The sequence below is a fragment of the Myxocyprinus asiaticus genome, chromosome 49 (assembly GCF_019703515.2).
Source record: "Myxocyprinus asiaticus isolate MX2 ecotype Aquarium Trade chromosome 49, UBuf_Myxa_2, whole genome shotgun sequence".
Lineage (NCBI taxonomy): Eukaryota > Metazoa > Chordata > Actinopteri > Cypriniformes > Catostomidae > Myxocyprinus > Myxocyprinus asiaticus.
In genome coordinates, this window is record NC_059392.1 from 11,241,575 (window position 1) to 11,264,504 (window position 22,930).

The following is a 22,930-nucleotide window of genomic DNA, read 5'->3' on the forward strand; positions in this document are numbered from 1 at the left end:
TTAAATAGTCCAATTTCTTAACTGTTCATGAATTTATCTTGCTTGTAATAAATTATTTTCATCTGTTTTTGTGTGTGAATTCAGCACTTCAACTTGCTGTCTAAAAAAAAAATTTGAAAACGCTGTCTTCGCGTTGTAGTGTGGACAGGGAAAATGGAGATATCTGAAAACGATGATGTATTTTTGTCGTGTGACGCAGTCAAGTGATCCATTCAACTCAAAACAAACAAGATGGCGGCCCATGTTGTAGCGGCGTTGTTGTGCTAGCTATTCACTTTGATAGCGTTGTTAAAGATAAATGTTACTTTGTACAACCTTCACATCACATTCATTCAGAGGCGACGGGAAGTTTACTCGGAATTGCTGTCCGCCGATGGAACACGAGGACAATTGCGTTTCAGACCGTACATGGAACAGTGGTTTTTCGTATGTGCAGTAAGGGTATTTAAGATTTTTCGTACGTTTCAGTGTGGACGAACAATTTTTAGAAAACACTTGAAAATGGCAGTGTGGACAGAGAGAGTTTTGAAAACGAAAATGCAGTTTTCAAGCGTATCCGGATTAATTTGGACGTAGCCTTAAGAGTGGGCAAGTGGTTTTCTCTTCATTGGACCGAAAGGGGAGTGTCAGGAGTTTCTGGGGGGCACAAGGAAAATCTAGGGGGCTAATGCCCTCTCTAGCCCCCCCTTAGACCCAGCCATGCCCTGCAGAGTGATACAAGAAAAATGAAATTAGCACAGCCATGTAGGAATTCTACTGCCTGTGAAAACGGCCAGTTGTACAGTTTAGCGGTCATAATAGAAAAATGTTTTACCACAGAATGCCATGACAGACTAAATGAAATATTCCAGAGAGCCATTAAATATAAATAAAAATAAAAAAAGATAATAATAAACACCTTGGAAGGTCTGTAAACTAATTAAATTAATGTATTCACCAATTCAGTGATATAACAATTATTAGTACACCTTCAAAGTAGATGACTACATAATTTGTGTCTTTTTTTCTAAACCAGGCTCAATTTACCCCAAGAATGGAATGTATTGACCAGTGAGCCATGTGTGCAGTTGACATTTGTCCTTCACATTTTGAACAATGCCATTTAAAGCGGTCCTACTACATATCGACAATGTACACGAACCATTTCACATGTTCCTATGGTCTCCATTAAGATTCCCTCAGGCCTCGGGTGGAAACCGGTAGACGGTCGTGTGACGGAGATTGAATCGTCGTCAGTTTAACCACATTCATCATGCTAAACTAAGCATTTCCCAACCCTGCCCTTCTCTTGTACTTTGCAGCTCTTGACACTCAATCACTCTCAAGTTTTACCAGCTCCCAGTGTGCCTAGAACAGGCAGCTCTTCATGCAAAGATCTGCCAGACATCATCGTGAAGAAGCAACAGTATAGCATGCCTGTAGTTTACATGCTGACAGCTTTACTCTAGCACTGTGCCAGGGATTATTGTGTTTTTATACCAGATTTTATGTGTTTTGTCTAATTATGTTCAACATTTCTCTCTATGCATCCCCTCTTTTAATTAGTCTTACTATAACGAGGTCTATCTCTCTATTCAATTAATATAACGAGGTATATAAACAAACCTGCAGTAAAGACAATCGACTTTGTTCTTTGCTTACTTTGATCTAATAAACAAGGACAATTATTGAACTAATGAATTAAAATAAAGCCTCTAGAGTGATTAATATTCGCAGTGCAAAATTAATTTGACATTAATAGGATATTTGGCAAGATAAATAGACATTTCAACCTGACGGCATGGGGCATGTCCGCACCTTGATTGATTCATTTGGAGATAGATGGCTCTCTTCAAACAAATGCTTTTTAAAATTAATTAATTAGGAACCATAAGCATTTAAAGGCTTTTTGAATACTGTAAAGCTGCTATAAGCAATTTGCACACTAATCCATTTTCGTTTTTAAAACACATTCTTCACTGAAATTATGTTTTCCTCTATACCGAAAAAGGAAAATTTAAAAACATTCTCCATAACTGCATACTTCATAAAACAATGACATTACTAAACTGAAAAAAGAGGTTTAAACTTCAAACACAGATTAGTGTGGGCGTGGCCTCATCCTCCGTTCACGTCATGTCAGAAATTCTCGGAGATTCTACCCTGAGTTCTTCACATCTTGAGACCTCAAAGTTATTTGTTGTTATGGCAACTCTCATAACACCAAAATGGCTTGTTGATAACGGCAAAATATCACTTATCACCAGAGACGGGTAGAGTAGCCAAAATCGTTCCTCAAGTAAATTATTTTTACTAGAAGTAAAAGTAGTAATGTTAAAAATTACTCGAGTAAGAGTAAGAAAGTATCCAATTAAAAGAATACTCAAGTAGCTAGTAAACAGTTACTTCCATATATAACATAATGGACATTTACGCCCCAATATTCCATGAAATAATACACATTTAACATGTGTTACATAATAATATTACTACTAATTGTAATCATTATTATTATTATTATTATTATTATTATTATTATTATTATTAATGGAAATTGTCATCATACACCCTCATGTTGTTTCAAACCATATGACTTTCTTTCTTCTATGGAACACAATTAAGGAGATATCAGACAGAATTTTAGCCTTAGTCTCCATTAACTTTAACTGCATGTTTTTTTTCCCCTCCATATTTTAAAAGGGAATGGTGACTGAGACTGTCAGGGTGCTTTCACACTTGGTTCGATTGCTTGGACCGAACCCGAGTTCGTTCCCTGCCCCCTCTGGTCTCTGTTCACATCATATTTTTTGGGTCCGAACCGCGGTCCGATTATGTCATCAACGTGAGTACAAGCGGCAGCTGTTTACTACTGTGACTAGGCAACAACTCAAGAAGACATCAGCTTCGCTGTGTTATTGAAATATTCATCTCTTTGGATTTACCACCAAAACTTTACATGCACAAAACGACAATTATGTTTGTCTGCCACGGATGAGAGCTGCAAACTTCTGGCAAACATTTGCGGCGAATCACAAGCTCATTTGCATATGAATATAAGGAGTGGCAAATTTGCAGCAAATTTGTGGCTAGTTTGCCAGAACTCTCGATTTTTTGTAAGGGGGTAAGTAATGCAGCCTTTCTAAAATCTTGCCAATAGTTACCCGTAGTTTAATGTTAATTAACATTAAAGTAATTCAGGTTACAGCAAAAGTAAATAATGGTAGAAATGAAAAGACATTACTATTGGGATACGTTGACCTTTCATTGGTGAAATTGACCATGAGATTCCATGTTCCTGGTCAAAAACGTCCTCAAAAATGGATGCTGGTATGTGTTTCAACCAGGTGGCAAGTAGTCCAACACAATCGACTTTAAAACTGCATTAGGTGTGACTCCACTCCAGTGCACTTTCCATGTTTAAATAACTTCCCAATGGATTAAATCAAGTCTCATCCTACATTTTTCTTGGAAATACATCAGATTACAGAAGTAAATTGGGTTGTGAATGCCATTTCATGTTGACTTTAATACTTCCGTCTTCAATATTTCTTGATTTTGTTTGGATTGCTTTTAGGCTATTCTTCAATTTACCTTGGAAAGAAACAAATACAATTTTTATAATAATAATAACTTTATTTTTATATAGTGCCATTAAATGTAGCTTCTCAAGGTGCTTTACATTAAAAAAAATATAAAAATAATAATAATAATAATAATATATATATATATTTATTTTTTATTTTTATTTTTTATATTATTTTTTTTTATTTAACAAGGAAAAGCTTTCCTGAAATATGTTTCAAGATAAGATTTATTTTGGAGCATAAAAAGAAAATGTCAGAGGGACTATCAAAAGACCTGAACGGGGATCACGTTTTGGGGTATAATGATTTAAAAGCTCAGAGCCAAACCATGCAAACCCTTGTAAGTAAGCATGAGTATTTTAAAATACATTTTTATTTAAATTTATATGAAATGAAATAAACCTCACACAGGTCATTCTTTTCCTCTCAAGTCTACAAACCTACATCCCTCATGCGCATTGCGCTGTACACAGGTACCACGCTGTATATTTGTTAATAACTCTGCGCTATATAACTTTTTAACAAATGGCCCCTGTACACCTCCAAGCCTGGAAAAACCGAACCTAAAAAAATTTGGCATCTGTGTCATAAATCTTGGAAAGTTATGATAATTTGCAATTCACTCCCTCATCAAAGGCAATATTACCCTAATTTATTATCCTCCCGCATGTGAGCCGCTCAGAAGCCGTGCAGATAAGAGTCTATCAGGAGGAGGATTGATTTTCATTAACAGATTGTAATAAAGATGAACTGCTGGGCCCGCACGCTGACCAAGAGCCACACTTTATTGTAATTGGGCCAATTTATTTCATGAGCCAATGCCTCCACTCTCTCTCTCTTTCTCCTCTGTTCATTACTATAATATTTCAACCACATTCTCATTTATACTCTTTCAATATTTCAGCTGCCGGACAAACTGTATATTCACTCTTTCATATGTCTTCGCCTGTATATGTGGCTTCACACTGTACGGACAATTTAGGATATTTGTCTTGTTCCCGACCTACTTTATATCACATTTTAAAAGTAAGCTTTTTTTATTTAATTGTTCCTAGGAGTAATTAAAATATTTAATCTAAGGATGAATATTTATACTTAGCAAATATGATGACAATTTGATTTGGATTATCCATCTATCTGTCTACTGTAGGCTCAAGACAGTTGGAACTTGGATAGTGGTAAAAATGCACACATATACACTAATGGAAATTTGGAGTGAGGTTTACTTAAAAAAATAAATAAATAAAAAAATAACAATATTCTCCAATATAACCAATTTTACTCATTTTTGTTTGTAAAGTTTACTCAAGCAATGTAGAAATGAATTAAGCTATGCCTTTAAAAGTGTACTGGCATTTCAATGCTTTTTTTAAACATACTTAATCATGTATCACATGACACAGGGAAGCTTAATGCATGCTTTGTATTAGATAACATCACCTTGCTTTAATGGCGATAGAAACTGAGCTGTGCACCCAGACCTCAACACTTGGTGCATAAAACAATCAAAAGATAAATTTGATTTTCATGAACAAGTAATTTTGAGTAGAAAAGGAACCGCAGACTTTCATCAAACAAGAAGTTACCAAACGTAACAACAAAATCAACAATAAAATTGGTTTAAATCAATTTGCAAACAGTGAAACTATGCAAGCTCATTAATTATTCAAGTCATGCTGAGAACACCAGCTTCGAAAAGTTAAGTAAAATGTACTTATTTTATTTACCTGTGAAATTTACTTAAATTAACAAGTAAATGAGACAAGGTTTTCTCCTTTAGGATTCATACATGATGACCCTTTGAAAAATAACAAACAATCATAAATAATATTGACTTTTAAGCTAGAGCATTAATGTTTGAATTAAGTACAAATGTAGAATTTACTTAATATTTCACGTTCACACTTAAACAAACTTATTCAATGTAAAAAGTACTTAATCTTTTCTGCTAGATTGACTTTACCAAATATATGTTTTTCAGTATATTTTATACCCAGTACAGCTGATATATAGATATACAGTAAAGAATAGTAAAAGTAATAGACTGCATATTTAATTAAAATTTTTATTGTAAAATTGAAAAAAAAAAAAAAAAAGAGAAAGAGAGAAGCCCATTAAGCATTTCGTTTTGATGCATACATTTTTTCTAAACATAACCAATAAATAGGAGATTCATAAACAGATCAATGTCAGGAATAAATAAATAAATAAATAATCGTTGTTTGAAAATTAATTGGCAAATCATTAGATAACAGTAAAACAATGTAAGCAGCAAGTATTTGAGAAATGTCAAAAGGATGTTTGGTTTCTCAGGCAAATACCTTGGACGTATCTTCTCTGTCTCTAAAAGTAAATGAATGAATAAATAAATAAATAAAAACACTATTCATTGCAGTTGTTCATGCTGCACCAATCATATCACAGAGAAAGATGGTGCATCCATCACATGGTGCTCTCCAATTTTCTTGGAAAATATCAAAAGAAAACAACAAACATTAACAAGAAACCTAAAACAACTGTAAACAGCATTGTCTCATCCAGGCTTTAAGAACAGCGCAAGGAGTGCCTGGCTCTCCCACTGCACATTTCACACAGCAAAATCAATACTCTTGATACATATTTCCTAACGCTTTGTGCTGAGAAAACCAGAACTTTTAACATGATTTTTATAACGCAAAAAACCCGCCCCACCCCGCCCACTACTCCCCCATTGAATCTGAAAAAGGTTCCTGTGCTGCTGTTCCCTAATATACAGATTTAATCTATAATAAGCTACTTTCCTTAGCATACAAACCATAGTTAAAGAATCATATTGTTAATATGAGTAGTAACTTTATAACACTTTATCCCCCAAAGCTTTCCCACCCTTGCCCCCCTTGAGCATGCTCATAGATCAAAGTTCGTCATGAAGATTCAAAACCAAACAGAAACATGATTTGAATGAAAACGCAAGCATGAAATGCTGGTGGTCTGGTTTCTTCAGAAATACCTGTAGTGCAATACATCCCCCTCATTTCTTATAGGGATAGTTCACCCAAAAATAAAAACTCTGTCAGCAACTGTTTTAAAACAACATGAGGGTGAGTCAGTGACAGAATTTTCAGTTTTGGGGAAACAATCCATTTAACATTGTCGGTTCAACACATCAAGTCACGTTTTCCGGTTTCATTTTATATGACTTTCCAATCTCATTTTTTACTTTCAGGCTGTAATGATATCATCCTTCAAACTTATTAAACTTCAGGCACTAGTTGCCATTTTTAATTTGTATTACACTTGCTTTTACATGCAGGCCAAATTTAATTTGATTTTAATAATTCACATCTGGCATGGAGAGATTCTGCGAGGAAGGCCCCTGCAACTTGAGGTTATTAGACCGCCGATGCCTGAAGGCGGCATGTCTGTATATCACACCGTACTGATACCACCACAGGACAGGAGAGGGGAGAAATGAAATGGAGAGGGGTTCACCAGAAAAAGGCCATTATAACCTGTGAATCAAATGCGATCCATTTCAACGCGACCTGAGGGCAAAAAAACGGTTGTGATATACGGTGACATTAATGTTTCCTGACAAAACGTATTTCTGACGTGTGCGAGATTAAATATTTAACATACAGACATATTTTTAGGTAAGACAAACAGGTCACATATCCACAGTGGAAATCAAAGGAGGTCAAAATGTGCTTTTCTTTCCTACATAGATTCTCAAGCTCTGTTTTTTATATCGATTTCTGTTTATTTGCGAGTTATATGAGGTCTCAAACTTCTTGTACTTCTGTGGCGGTATCATTAGTTTTGGCATTTCTGTAAAGGCAGTGCGTTATTGACATAGCATAACGGCAGCATGGATAAAAATAAATAAGTGCGAAAACAGCGGATGAGAACTTGAAATGCATACAAAATAAAACATTTAAACCTGTATCAGGGAAACAGTCCATGTTAACACTGCCTCTGTGCTCCTCTAAATGGGATTTTGATAATAGTTAAAGACCCCATGAAATCACATGACTTTCCAGTGTTGACATACTTCCTGTTGAAACCCCTTACCCCTTATTTTTAAGCAGCCAATCGCCTATAGTTTACCTCACAGCCGTGTACCTGATTTGCTACTTGCTATAGAGCGCAACAGTCTGGTTCTGGAAGTAAAAATTCCATTAATTTTCTTCATAGGGGAATTGATTTTTTAAAAAAAAACTTCTCATCCTCCAAGGACAGACCTACCGTGAGCTCCGAGGTTGTAAATCGATGGTAAATGCTTCTGTTGAAGCCATCAGTCCACGTTATATGAACTTCAATAAAATAAAAAAAAAGTTTAATAGAGGAATTTCTGGCGAAGATCTACACTACTCATGATCCTGAAGGGAAACGATCGACCAATCAGAGAATCGCGGCGAACAAAGTGCGCTAAAAGAGCTCTGCAGCAATTGATTCGGTCTCCCTACACTCTAAAACTACTTGTTTTTTCTTTTGTTTTTTTGAAAATATCTAAACATCTTGCAATTTAATCAACATATATTGTTTCTGTACTTATAATCAACAACTTTAAATCAAAAGTTTTATATATTTTTGTTTTTTACGTCATTCGCAATGCTTCATGGGATTGCAGTTCATTCCCTTAATGAAAGACGGTAAGTACACAGTCTTGTACCTTTGTCTTTTTGTCCAATTTTCATAAACTTTTATGCTTTAAAGCTGAAGTATGTAACTTTTTCAGTGTTAAAATACTTTTTTCTAGCTTAATATACAGAGACAACTATATGTAAGCTATTCATAGTTTAATTTTCTAAAAAACTGTAGGCACTGTCTTTCTGTGGCGCAATACAAATGGCTCTGTTTGTTTTGAGTGACCCACTCGCCCCAAAAATGTTACTCAACCAATGCCATGAGTAGGGGGCGGGACTTTCTCTTTGTTTGATCTATGGCAGATGGGACGCATATTCAGAAAGCAGTTTAAAATATATATATATATATATATTTTTGCAATTCTGATTGGTGGCGCAGAAATACTTTTTCTGGGGTTGTTTTAAATTGGTGTGATTCACCTCGGAGCTGGCAGGTTTGGTTCAATGGTTTAGTTCAATTAATGGAAAAATACTTGAATTGCTAGTCAGAGGTGGGTGTTATTAGGGGAAGGGGCAATCTCATTCTAGAGAGCATTTGATTGGACAAAAAATTGTAGTGTGAGAGAAGTCATCAATATTTTTGGTCCGTTGTCACTGAAGAGAAAGACTGCTAATTATAAATGTGCATATACAGTATCTGCTAGAAGGTAATTTAGTTAACTTTTAGGAGTTCACTAGCATATAGATGACCTCAAAGCAAAAAACATGGAATAAAGGCCACAAAACTACATTTTTGATGTCATGGGGTCTTTAAGATTCTTGTCAGTCTCGTTCCCCTAAACACAAGTGCTTCAGAGTCGAGTATATTTGTGGCTTGTCTGAGAAAAAACCAACAGCTGCGGTTAAGTACACCATAATGTCAGACTCCTTGCCTTTTTTATTGATGGAACAGTTTGCTCAGAATGTAACCCCCCCCCCCCCCCACCCCCATAGCTCCTATTTGCAAGCTGTTCGTAAGCTCTTTTACAGGCTGCTCATTAGGCCTTCGTAGACAGTTAGTGTCTTGCTAATCCATACCAGCCTGAGATACGTATTGTTGGAAATATGAGCTATTTGTGGATTCAACCTGCTTGCATCTGAGTTGAAGGGAAGTTTATGGTTGTTTGACAAGTCTTCCAGCACTTCCATTTTATGTATCTTAAACATATTTATTTGAAAAGTGAACTATGTTTGTCAGATGCCCATGGGAAATGTCAACGTGCAATCGATTGTGCATGCTTCCGATGCAATAATATCCATTTGAATTATTTGATTTATGCTGCAATATGGTCCCCATAAAATTCTGATGTGCTTCAGAAATTGTAAGCAATAACAAGTGTATCCCCTCAATAGGGTCCCTAATGAGGGCATTTTGTGGACTGTATTTAACCTCTTATGGGTTTAAGGCTATATATCTTTGCAACTGCTTGGCTTGGTCTATTTACCAATGTGCTTTATAAGTTGATATTTACCATTTGGCACGAACCGTTGTGTTCATGTGTTTAAATTGATGTACAGGTAATGTAGGTTGAGTAAACAGATGTTCTTGAAAGATGTTTCATGAAATGATATGAAAGCTCTGCTGGTCTCTTGGTATGGTGAAGTTGAGCGATACTTACAAAACACAGTCTGACCTGGTCTCGCTAAATCACGTTACTATATCAACATTTTTGCAAAATGAATTCTGCGTGGTTCAATGTACGTATCGTGGTAATTTCCTGGTGAAATGAACACTAGAGGTGCTTCAACCATTACTTTTTTAATCCCTCTCACACAAATCACGAGTAAAATTGCAGATTATCAATTCACAAACACATTTTTCGTTCTGTTTCTCACAAAATGTCATCTTGATATTTACACACGTTTACTATAGCGCATGACTTGTAAGGTGATACATTTTAATTTTTGCATTACATAACCAACTACATTTACAAGCTTGTTCGAACACGTTCAAATTGTGTGGTAGCTCAACTGATAGAGCTTTGCACTTGCAAGACTAAGGACTGGGTATGAATCCTGAAGATCATGCAAGTCGACACCTGAGCCAAAAGTGTCATAGAAGCACCGAAAAATTACGTGGTTGCTTCAGCAATTGCGTTTTTCACATCACGCGTTGCTTTTTACGACTCTATCGGTTAGGTTTAGGTTTAAGGTTTAGGGCAGGGAGGTAGTTGGGTTTTGTTGATTTAAAATTCGATAGAGCATTAACTTTTAAAACCTCATCTGTTTGTGAGAAAATTTTACTTGTTTTAATTGCCACTCAGTGGTAATTTCACCTCAGAACTCCTGCGATAATGTAAGGAACCATGTAAATGTAATTTTGCTAAAAATATCGCCACAGTCACGTTTTTTTTTTCATGAGATCAGGCTGGCACAGTCATGGTGCTCGTAGACAAAATAAACAAAAAGTAATACACTTTAGACCTCAATAAGTCAAACTAGAAATTAAACTAAAGCGTAAAAATAAATATTATTAAATATTTCCCATCCCCTGTCAAGAGACGAGCATTAACAGTATTTTTTTGTTGTTCTTTTTGTTGTAATTATTTACCTGTGCAATGGCTACAGCTGTAATATTGCAGTTCACAGGTACTTTATTCTGCTTGATAAGTAAAGCTTTTCTTGATAAATATGTTTGCTTATTGTATGTGTACTGAATAACTACCAATGTAGTCTTTGCTTTTTGCTAAACCAGCAATACTTTGAACATGCATATATAGTTATATTCAGCATTTGTTCTCTGGAATGTGAGCCTATTTCTGACATCTGAGCAACCTCAGAGCAAAATGACAATGGACGATGTACAGTTTACCCACCCCTCTTCAACCTTTTTTTTTTCTTCATGAATGAAAAATGCCTGAACATGCTCCTAACAATCTCCAATCCACATATTCTACTCCACTAAAATAGTATAGCTTTTAAAATACTTTTTTTTTCTTCATTTTTTTTTTATATTTTGTTTAAATATTCTGAAACCCAGTAGCTATAAATGTAAAAGGAAAAGAAATTAAAATCCCTTTCCTCTTCTGACCTGAAGCGAATAATTATGTTTTTTTTTTTTCTTTAAACGCATGTCGTTAGTAGTAGTTTGTAGTATTAGTATTGATATTAATACTATATATTTCTGTTGAGGAATAAAAATGTTTGGTCCTTTGGTCCCTTGGGGGTGAAAGACATATCAGTTTCACTGAGGGTATGCAAACCTTGGTGACCACAGAAAAGTCCTGCATTTGCTGAGAGACAGTGACAGAAGAAAGGAAGGAGGGAAAGAGAAATAAAGAGAGTCCGCTAGCAGGACAAGAAGAGCTCCTTTTTTTCCACTGCAGTTTTCCTTGGTCTTCAAGTTTAACCCTCATTAGTCCAGTGTAATAAAAGCCATAGCCATCTCTTCCTTTAAATAGCATATGTGTGTATAATATGTATATAGAAATCGAAGTTGTTCTTGCTCATTTTTTTTTTTTCTTTTTGTTTGTTGCTTGACTGACGATTCAAGCTCAGCAAGTCTTTTGAGAAAACTTCCTCATGTCTTTCGTACGCTGTGCCGAGTTTTGTGGTTTTGTCCATGGGTGCCTGTTCACCTGCAACCCTCCTCTGTTCTGAACATCTTCATAAAATAAATTCTGATATGTCTTCAAAAAAAATCCATTCATGTTTTTCTGGTTTGTTTTTAAAGAAAATTTTAAATTCCTTTAGAGATTTCACTTTTCAAATCCTGTAAGAGAGAAAAAAAAAGACAGAAAATATTTCTATATAATAACTATCTAGCAATTATAGAAATATATATATATATATATATATATATATATATATATATATATATATATATATATATATATATATATTATATATATACACACACACACTGAAATCCAATGTGAACAAATCCATGTATTCAATCAATAAATACATTTCATATATTATTTTTTGTTACATGTTTATTGTTTAATTGCATTTGCACTATTTACAAGTATTTACACTGATTTGTTGAAAATGTGCTAAAACCGGTACTGTCTCTTTAACAAAACCAGCATTTCTGTAAAGAGCATTTGTAAATAGGCACATGTTAACGAGAGAGACTAGAATGGCTTTATCTCTGTCAGGCCCACGTCAGTCCCTGCTCCCTCTCTTCCCCGCTCCAACTCTCCTGAATACTAATTACACTCACCTGATCTCCATTAATCATGTCATCACGAACACTATAAATACTCACCTCAGGCTCTCATTCTTTGTCTAGTCTCATTTGGACTTCACAAGTTCTCGCCATTCCTTCTTGTGATAGAGTTCGAGTAGATATCTCCAGTATTTGTATTGCCTTCGTTGTTTGTTTAGCTTCATCTTTGTTTTTGTATCCAGTTCAGTTTTTCTGTGAATACCCATGTTTTCTTTGTGTCTATTAATAAACCTGCATTTGGGTTCTCCACTTCTCTCGTCTCTTCCTTTGAGCATAACAGAAGACTAGATCCTCCACAACATGAACCCAGCAGAAGCAGCATATCACATCGAGTGATTATCTGAACTTGAGCATCAGCTCCAGTGACACGAGGGGACGCTCTATGAAATTTGGATTCTCCTGGATAAACTCGTGAATGCTCAGCGCATCGCCTTATTCTCCGTCGCTTCTGACTCTATTTCAACTACCACAGCGCCCGCAACGGCTCCGCCGCTCCATCCTCCATTAATCAGTCCAGTGGCATCACCCGTTAATTACTCTGGCACTGCAGAGGAGTGCAGCAGTTTTCTCCTCCAGTATTCCTTGGCTTTTGAGACACAACCCCAGTGATTTTCCCAATGACCGCTCAAGGATTGCTTCATCTCCCTCCTCACCGGAAAAGCTCTTCAATAGGGAGACGCGATGTGGAAACAGGGAGGCTCCATTATGCAATCCATTGGGGCTTTCACAGCGCACTTCCAGGAGGTTTTCGAACCATCCGCTGGGGATTTCCACACTGGTGAGCAACTGAGCCATTTCAATTAGGGAAATTTGTCAGTTTCTGAATATTCTCTACGCTTCCACATGCTAGCCTCATCCAGCCATTGGAATGAACCAGCACTGATCATCCACTATCGAAAGGGTATGAATAAATCTCTTCAAATATTCTCACTGGGTTTGATGACTCACGTTGTTTGGAAGCCCTCATTCAATACTCCATCCGCGTAGAACGACGCCTCAAACAGTGTTCAACTAGAGTTGGTTACACACCTCCACCCATCTCTCTTTCTCAAATTGAGGAGGAGGAACATATGCAAGTGAGTTCTGCTCATCTGACACTGGCTGAACGAAGGAGGATCACAAACAACCTATGCCTCTATTGTGGAGCTGTGGACCACCATGTCACCAACTGCACCATCCATCCTCCCAGGCTGCTGGTAAGCTCCATCTTTTGCGAACCTGTATCCAGAAAACCACTCTACATTGACATCTTCATAAAAGCTGCTACCTCTTCCCACATTGTTCATGCTCTTCTTGACTGTGGTTTGGCAGGCATCTCGCCCTTTACTCCTCAACTGGCTCAACCTCTGGATCAAGCCGGTAGAAAGACTCCTACCCATCTGCTCAGTAAAAGGGAAACCTATCGGCTCAGGTTATATCAGCCACCAAACGGAACCCCTCTCCATCCAGATCAGTGCTCTCCACACAGAATCCCTGCCTTTACTCATTCTCCCCGACTCTAAACCAGACATTCTCCTAGGTCTCCCCTGGCTCATCCACCACAATCCTGTCATATCATGGTCCACAAATGAAGTAACTGCCTGGGGCTCATGCTGTTTTTCACGGTGCCTTTCAATGCCTGTTCTTCGTTTTCATCCTGAACCCCTCCTGTGCCACACCACCACAACTGAAAGCCCTTACTCACCATCTGAGACTTCCATCCCTGCTGCTTATCTGGACTTTGCTGAGGTGTTTAGCCCACAGAAAGCCTCCCAACATCCTCTGCATCATTCCTGGGATTGCGCCATTGACCTCCTTCCTCGCATCCCTCTCCCTAGAGGTAAAGTCTACCCTTTGTCAATTTCTTAGCAACAAGCTACGGAAAAGTACATAGAAGCCCATCCACATCACCAGTCACATCCAGCTTCTTCTTCGTAGCGAAAAAGGATGGAGGTCTCTGACCTTGCATCAACTACCGTGCACTTAATAATATCATTGTGACGTTCCAGTACCCATTGCCTTTAGTTCCTACAGCCCTGGAACAACTGAGAGGGGCCAACATCTTTACCAAACTTGATCTTCGCAGTGCATATAACTTGATCCGCATCCGAGAAGGCGATGAGTGGAAGACCGCATTCATCACTTCTTACGGCCACTACAAATATCAGGTCATGTCGTATGGACTGGTCAACACCCCCTCAGTCTTCTAGTCCTACATGAATGTGATCTTCCGAGTTGTTCTCCATCAGTTCGTCTTGGTGTACATCGACAATATACTCATCTACTCCCCCTCTTTAGAGGAACATGTCCATCATGTAAGGCTGATCCTGCAATGCCTTCAAGATCATTGTCTGTACCTAAAAGCTGAGAAGTGTCTCTTTCACCAAGCATTCATGCAGTTTTTAGGATACATCATCAGACCCCATGGTGTTCAGATGGACCTATCCAAGGTACGGGCCATGACTACCTGGACCCCACCATCAACCTTGAAGGGAATTGCAGAGGTTCCTCGGCTTCGCAAACTTCTACCGACGTTTCATCCGGAACTTCAGCACGGTAGTCACACCACTCACCAGCCTCCTCAAGGGTAAACCTAGGATCTTCACTTGGTCACCACAAGCTTCTGAGGCCTTCCAGCAATTGAAAGCTTCCTTCATGTCGGCACCTATCCTCAGGCATCCAAATCCCGATCTTCCCTTCATAGTAGAAGTCGATGTGTCCACCACTAGAGTTGGGGCCATACATTCTCAGCATCAGGGCGACCCCAGGGAGACCCCCCCTAAAATTACATCCCCGTGCATTCTATTCAAAGAAGCTGTCTCCAGCAGAAAAAAATTACGATGTTGGCCATAGAGTGGCGCCACTTGCTGGAAGGTGCTTTTCATCCCTTCACTGTCATCACTGACCACTGTAATTTGGAATATCTACAATCTGCAAAACATCTCACTCCCCAACAGGCAAGATGGGCCCTATTCTTCACCCATTTAAATTTTTCTGTCACCTATCGTCCAGGTTCAAAAAATATCAAAGGCGATGCTCTCTCTCGACTACACTCACCTGACCAGTCCACTCCTGTACCAGAACCTATACTCCCATCTTTTATAGTCAAGTTGCCTGGACTATAACTTCTTTTGAACCTACTCCAGCAGCTTGTCCACACTTCTAAAATGGCTCAATCATCTCCTGGATCTGGACACCCAGGAATCACCAATACCCTTGCCCTAGCCCGGAACAGGTACTGGTGGCCTCAACTCGTCCAGGATGTTACCAACTTCATCTGCTCCTGCACAGATTGCGCCATAGCCAAAGTGCCTCATCGTCTTCCAGCTGGTAAACTGCTGCCTCTTCCAGTCCCTCACCAACTGCTGCCTCTTCCAGTCCCTCACCATCCTTCCTCCTTCCTAAGGGTATTCCTGCGTGTTGGTAGCAGTAGATTGATTTTCAAAGGATTGCCGACTGATCTCCCTCAAGGTTCTTCCCACGGCCATGGAAACTGCTGAGGCACTCTTCCATCAAATTCTCAGGAACTCTGGGATACTTGAAGACATAGTGTCCGACTGGGGGCCCCAGTTCATTTCAAGGGTATGGAAGTCCTTCTTTAACCTCCTGGGTGTTTCTGTTAGTCTCTCCTCAGGATACCACCCCCAGTCCAACGGCAAGATGGAGAGAAAGATCCAGGAGATAAGTCGTTTTCTTCGTATCTACTGACACAACAACCAACATGAGTGGAAATTCTACCTACCCTGGGCTGAGTATGTTCAAAACTCCCTTCGACATCCATCCACTGGTCTCACCTCTTTCCAGTGTGTCCTTGGTTACCAACCCCTAATGTTTCCCTGGTCCAGAGAGCCCTCAGAGGTCCCTGCCATAGATCATTGGTTCTGGAACAGCAAACAGCTCTGGAACACCGCCCACATCCATCTTCAACATGTGGTCTGGGACCAAAAGATCCAGGCTGACACCAGATGTTCTGTCACCTCTCAGTTCCATCTTGGGCAGAAGGTGTGGCTATCCACCAGGGATATCCGTCTCAAACTCCCATGCAAAAAGCTATGTCCTTGATTTATTGGCCCCTTCACTATCAATAAACAAATTAATCCTGTCACATACCATTTAACACTCCCTGCACAATATCGTATTTCTCCATCCTTTCATGTGTCCCTCCTCAAACCTCACCTGCCCTCTCACTCTCCCTCCTCCATAGAGACTGATAGGAGTCACCCCCCACCGCTGTTCCTAGTGGATGGTCCTGCCTACACTGTCCAGACCATCCTGGATTCCTGATGTCATCAGGTTCAGTTAGAGTACCTCACTGACTGGGAGGGGTATGGTCCGGAGGAGCGATCTTGTGTACCTCGCCATGACATCCTGGACCCATCGCTCCTCACGCAGTTCCACCGTCAACACCCAAATCGTCCTGCTCCACCCATGACGTCGGTTGTTCCGTTCCTTGGGAGCTGCCTTGAGGGGCATACTGTCAGGCCCTCATCAGTCTCTGCTCCCTCTCTCCCTGTCCTGAACACTAATTATGCTCACCTGATCTCCATTAATCATGTCATCACGAACACTATAAATACTCACCTCAGGCTCTCATTCTTTGTCTAGTCTTGTTTGGACTTCACATGTTCTCGCCATTCCGTCTTGTGATAGATTTCAAGTAGATATCTCCAGTATTTGTATTGCCTTTATTGTTCGTTTAGCTTCATCTTTGTTTTTGTATCCAGTTCAGTTTTTCCGTGAATAACTGCATTTTCTTTGTGTCTATTAATAAACCTGCATTTGGGTTCTCCCCTTCTGTCGTTTTCTTCCTCTGAGCATAACAATCTCATCTGTGCCATGTACGATTAGAATTAAATGTTTATTTTTTGTTGTTTTTGATCAACAACTGACTGTAGAAAACAGAAACGGTTTTAAAAGAAACATTATTCAATGACAAATGGGTCATGTGGATCTTGTTTTGGACACACATTACACTAAACAACTTTTACTCTTAACACGCATCGAAAGGATCTTGCTGCTGTATACTCCACCACTATACTACACAATCACTGGTGAGTGATACTGTATCTAAACATTTACCAGCCAGTTGCCAAATATCTAAATTTTAGTTGCATAGCGTGAAAATTGAGTGTTGCACATTGAGTAAAAAATCGATCTTGGCATTGAAGAATCGATATCGAGATCGTTCAAATGAAGATCGCGATGCATCAGAAAATCAATATTTTTATCCACCACTAGTAATCAGATTATTACTTTACTAATTACTCCATCGGTAAAGTCCTTTACTTTTAAGTTACTTTTAAAACACTTTTTTTATTAAGTGTAATTATTTTTCCGCGTTCGTTGTCACACGCAAGTCATACATTTAGCATCACACGTTTCTCCCTTACATTGACTCATTAGGGTGCTCACACCCTTCACCTCTCACAAAAACTCAAACAGACGTACATCTTAACATAATTCATATTTAAAATGTATTCTACATAAATAATTTAATTTTAGAAATGTGTAACCCAAGTAATGGACTGAAAAATAATTAACATTTGAAAATAACTGTAATCTGATTACAAGAATTTAAAATGTAATGCATTACACTGCTTTTAAATTAAAAGTAATTGGATTAGAGTAACTAATTTCTTTGTAATCAAATTACACCCAACATTGGTACCTGTGCTGTTGCAGAGAGCCCTGTGTTGATTGGGCCCTGTCAGTATGGGCGGCTCGCATCCTTCGGCCGTTTTAACTGCACTTTCAACCTCTTCATGCCAATCTGAAATCCGTTCATGGCCTGGATAGCAGCCTGTGCACTTGCTGGGTTGTCGAAACTCACGAAACCTGCAAGAAATCAAAGAAAAGACGTTGCTGGGGAGGTCTAAGCTAGTTTTCACTTCACAAATAGCGGAAAAGGAAATGAAAGGCAGGCACAACAACCCCGCTACAAAATTGATTATTTTGGGTTGAATGGATCAAATTACTGCGTCACATGACAACAAATACGTCATCGTTTTTAGATATCTCAGTTTTCCCTGTCCACACTACAACATGAAGACGGCATTTTCAAATTGACCCACTTGGGACAGTGTTTTCGGAAAGCTCAGTTTTCACTGTCAAAAACGCTGTCTCAGTGTGGATGGAAGGCCACAGCATACAGAAAAAGACACGTTTTCAATCAAAAATGTTTTAGTGTGGATGCTGGAGTGATAAATACGCTGGAGTGATATTTCAGCTAATTTAGCGCCTGGTTAAATGGATTGTGGGTGGTTAGTGAATAAGAAAAACAGCACACAAAGTTGTGCAACTGTTTAGTGAATTCGCCTCTTTGACTTGGAAAAAAAGGCCAAATACAAAAATCACTATATATGCAACTGTGTGGGCTACATATGAGCATATATAAGCCATTGGTGGTATAGAACAGGGACAAATTGCCCCATAGGACAGTGAAACGGGGCCACCCACAGCATGCAAACCTCATTCCTCCCCACCACAACCCCAGCTTCCTGTTAAAACCCAATGGCTTTTAAAAGCCAAGCCTTGAAAGTCAGTGACCAAAAACCCACATTGAAGTGTGACTTCGGTGACTGGATGCACTTTTCCTGGCTTTACGGGTGTCATAAGGAACCAGCCATGAACTGTAAAAAACAGCAGGCACTTTCCTTGGTCATCGACCACATGAGAGCGAAGTGGCCGAGGTGCCTTAACTGTGCCTGCAGCTGCCCCCATTTTAAGGCTGTATCTTTGCGAGGAGTGAGTCTGTGTGTAGGTGAAGTGTGGGGGGGATATAGCCACAAGGCTACTTAATAGGGAATCTATGTATGTCAGTGCTCTGAGCCAAGTCCCAACGCTCCATCTCTTCCTCTGCCCCCACCAGAGATTAATTACTCCACTCAAAATACCCCACGGATCATTTATTATACCATGTTGTAAATGCCTCTTTTTAGGTGGAATCAAAAACATGCTGTTTTCGTGTGTGTCTCTTTAAATGCAAAAATAACGACATAGCTCTGGTCTCTGTGAATACAATCAGAGACAATGGTAACTGACAGTAAGCGTTTTCGGGTTAAAAATGAAAAATAACGACATAGCTCTGTTCTCTGTGAATACAATCAGAGACAATGGTAACTTTAGCTGCATTAGCCAACAAGCACATTCGGAAAGGCGATTTGCAAACATTAACAAAATATAAAGTGCGATACTAAAGCTGGAACACGAACAGTTGGTACTGATCCATGCTTGAGAATTTCTGCTATATATTTGTGGCAGCGGGGGCATGGTCGAGCGCCCGTCAGGAGAGAGAGAAAGCGGTAAGGATGCTTACACTGGAGATAAATTATGTCTAACACCTGTCTCTAATTCCAGTAAGCTGGGGAGAGTGGCATACAAACAGCCACGCCACTGTCAGAAGCAGAGAGAGAACGACACGTCAGTCCAGTGTTGGCGTGTGTCCTGAATGTCAAAAAGCTGCATGTCTTTTAAGAAGTTTATGTTGATGGAGAGTTTTTGTTACTGGTGAAGCTATCTGAGTGAACCCAGGAAAACACTAGAGAGAGTGTACAGGCTGTGCAGAGGGCAGAAAATAAAAGCCTTACTTTGACGGTGTCTGAGCTTCCCGACTCGTCCTTTCCCGTGCAACGTTCACAATATTGATCCTCATTCACAAAGCAGTCCGGTGTAAAATGATTTAAACAAGCATACACGAATTTTGGTATGTTTTGGGGCACATTTGCTTCAAAAACAAAACTTGTCCACTGCGTCTTCAGTGGCTCTGATGCTGGGAGTACATGAAGACTCTTATGTTCACTTTTACAGACAACAACAGAACACTTCTGACGCTGAGACATTATTCTTCCCACTGTAGCTGCTCCAGCGTGGAAAAAAATGGCGGACTGTGCGTAGATCACTCGGGGGAGGATCTATGATAATAGGGTGGAGTCCGTCACCAGTCGTGGGCGAGGCCTGCTCTAAAGTGACGTCACTTTAGAGCAGAAACGAAAACCGATAATTTTGAGACACTGCTTTTGATTAATAGAAATATAAGAAAGAGGAGTGGGTGGAAAAGAAACAGCTTTCTCTAGAAACTCAGACAAGAATGAAGGCTATACAATGCTTGAAAGATTTCATACAAAGGTGTACACTACAGTCTTCAAAGACAAAGGACAACTGGCTCTAACAAGAACAGAAAGAGATGTGGAAGGCCAACAATATTCAACTAAACAAGAGGATAAGTACATCAGAGCCTCTACTTTGAGAAATAGACACCTCACATGTCCTCAGCTGACAGCTTCATTGAATTCTACCCGCTCAACACCAGTTTCATGTACAACAGTAAAGAGAAGACTCAGGGGTGCAGGCCTTATGGGAAGAATTGCAAAGAAAAAGTCACTTTTGAAACAGAAAAACAAAAAGAAAAGGTTAGAGTGGACAAAGAAACACAGACATTGGACAACAGATAATTGGAAAAGAGTGTTATGGATCTTAACCCCATTGAGCTTTTGTGGGATCAGCTAGACTATAAGGTGCATGAGAAGTGCCCGACAAGACAGCCACATCTATGGCAAGTGTATTGTGTACAGCAGAATCGGTCATCAGCCACTCTGCTATCTAGATATCGGCATCAGCCATAAAAAAAAATCCATATTGATCGACAACTGGTAACAATTTTTATATTGTCTGATAACAACGTGTTTTCTCTCCTTGAGTTTGGTGAGTGTACATTCAGTGCTATATTGATGCCTTACCAAAACATTTGCTCTGGTTGGTGGCTCTGTCCATAAAGACCTTGGAAGAGATGACTGTTCCAAATGGAAGGAACATCTGCATGAGCTCGTTATCGCCAAATTCTTGTGGCAGATGGTAGATGAAGAGGTTGCAGCCCTCTGGTCCTGCAACGCAAACATATTAATACACACCATCTCACTATGATACACACTCCATTTTTAAGACCAATTTTGTTCATTCCATTATCCCATTCTTCTCCATTTTGTCCATTGAATACAAAATAGACACCTGAAACACCAATATCTGAATGCAAAAATTAATGCTTACAACGTGTAATTTTTAAAAATACATTTTCCTATCCCAGTTTAATATGCAGAGACAATTATAAGTAAAACAAATAAAAATCTCTCACCCTCACCTTCTCTCTGCTGCTGTTGTTGAATGACTTGTGGTGGCTGTGGCAAGCTTTGGCCAATAGGGGTCAGTGTGGTCGCTGGGTAGATGGCTGTATGTATATATATATATATATATATATATATATATATATATATATATATATATATATATATATATATAAATAAATATAAAAAATGTGTGAGCAGGATGGATTTATGTGATACAGCATTGAACAAGGCTACTCGACTCATTACCAGCACCACACTTCAGCGTTAAAAAAATAAATAAAATAAAAAATAAATAAAAATCAACAAACTGATGCATGGATGGTCAAAGACAACCATCCATTTTTTAGCACACACTAGCATTAAACACAATATAAGCAGTATAAGCAGCACGTGCTAATATTAAACACAATATCAGCAGCATGAACAGCAATGCTAATATTAAATAAAATATAAGCAGAATTAACACCACATGCTAGTAAACATAATATAAGCAGTATAAGCAGCACATGCTAGTATTAAACAAAATATAAAGAGTATAAGCAGCACATGATAATATTAAACACAATATAAGAAGTATAAGCAGCATGCTAGTATTAAACAATATAAACAGCACTTACTAGCATTAAACACAATATAAGAAGAATGTGTTAGTATTAAATATAAGCAGTATAAACAGCACATGCTAGTATTAAACACAATGGAAGCAGTATAAGCGTTAGGCCACACGCTATTAAAATATAAGCAGTATAAGCAGCACATGCTAGTGTTAAACAAGATATATGCAGTATATGCAGCACACCCTAATATTAAACAAAATATAAGCAGTATAAGCAGCATGCGCTACTATTAATAAAAATGTTAGCAGTTAAAGAAATGTTCCTTAACAAAAAAAGCAAAAATCGAAGTTACAATGAGACACTTACAATAGAAGTGAATGTGGCCTGTTAATTTTTGGAGGGTTTATTAAATGTAGAAATGTAAAGCTTATAAATTTATAAAAGCACTTACATTAATTCTTCTGTTAAAACTACTGTATTATTTGAACTGTAAAGTTGTTTAAATCGTCAGTTTTACAGTCATTTAAGGGTTTTAGGATTTGTTGACATTACATCATCATGGCAACAAAGTTGTAAAATTGGCTATATCTTTACACAGAAAAGGTTAGTAAGTGATTTTATCACACTAAAATCCTATTTACATTCATATTGTGCATGTCTTGTGGCTATACTTTTGAAAAAGTGAATATTTTAATGTTCAAAAGTTGGCCCCATTCACTTCCATTCAACAGTGCTGTGAAAAAGTATTTGCCCCATCCTGATTTCTTCTGTTTTTGTTTGAAAAGTTCTAACAAAATCTAACATAAAACAAAGGCAATCTGAGTAAACACAAAATACAGTTTTTAAATGATAATGTTATTTATTGAAGCAAAAAATGTATCCAATACCAACTGGGCATGTGTATACCCCCCCTCCCCAAATCTATGAAACTGCATTC

At 38.5% G+C, this 22,930-nt stretch overlaps 1 protein-coding gene across 4 annotated transcripts in view; it reads right to left on the bottom strand.

The window, feature by feature from the left end:
* Positions 1–9,120: 9,120 nt before the first annotated feature.
* The window catches only part of LOC127437969 (CUGBP Elav-like family member 5), a 322,934-nt gene continuing 309,124 nt past the window's right edge, over positions 9,121–22,930 (bottom strand). For all 4 annotated transcript variants that reach the window (XM_051693154.1, XM_051693153.1, XM_051693152.1 and 1 more), the window contains exons 9-12: positions 21,451–21,537; positions 21,053–21,196; positions 17,986–18,152; positions 9,121–11,879 (exon numbers count right to left, since the gene is read on the bottom strand). In XM_051693154.1, the coding sequence (XP_051549114.1) occupies positions 18,025–18,152; positions 21,053–21,196; positions 21,451–21,537 (359 nt within the window). In that variant the 3' untranslated portion in view covers positions 9,121–11,879; positions 17,986–18,024. The remainder of the gene's footprint in view (positions 11,880–17,985; positions 18,153–21,052; positions 21,197–21,450; positions 21,538–22,930) is intronic.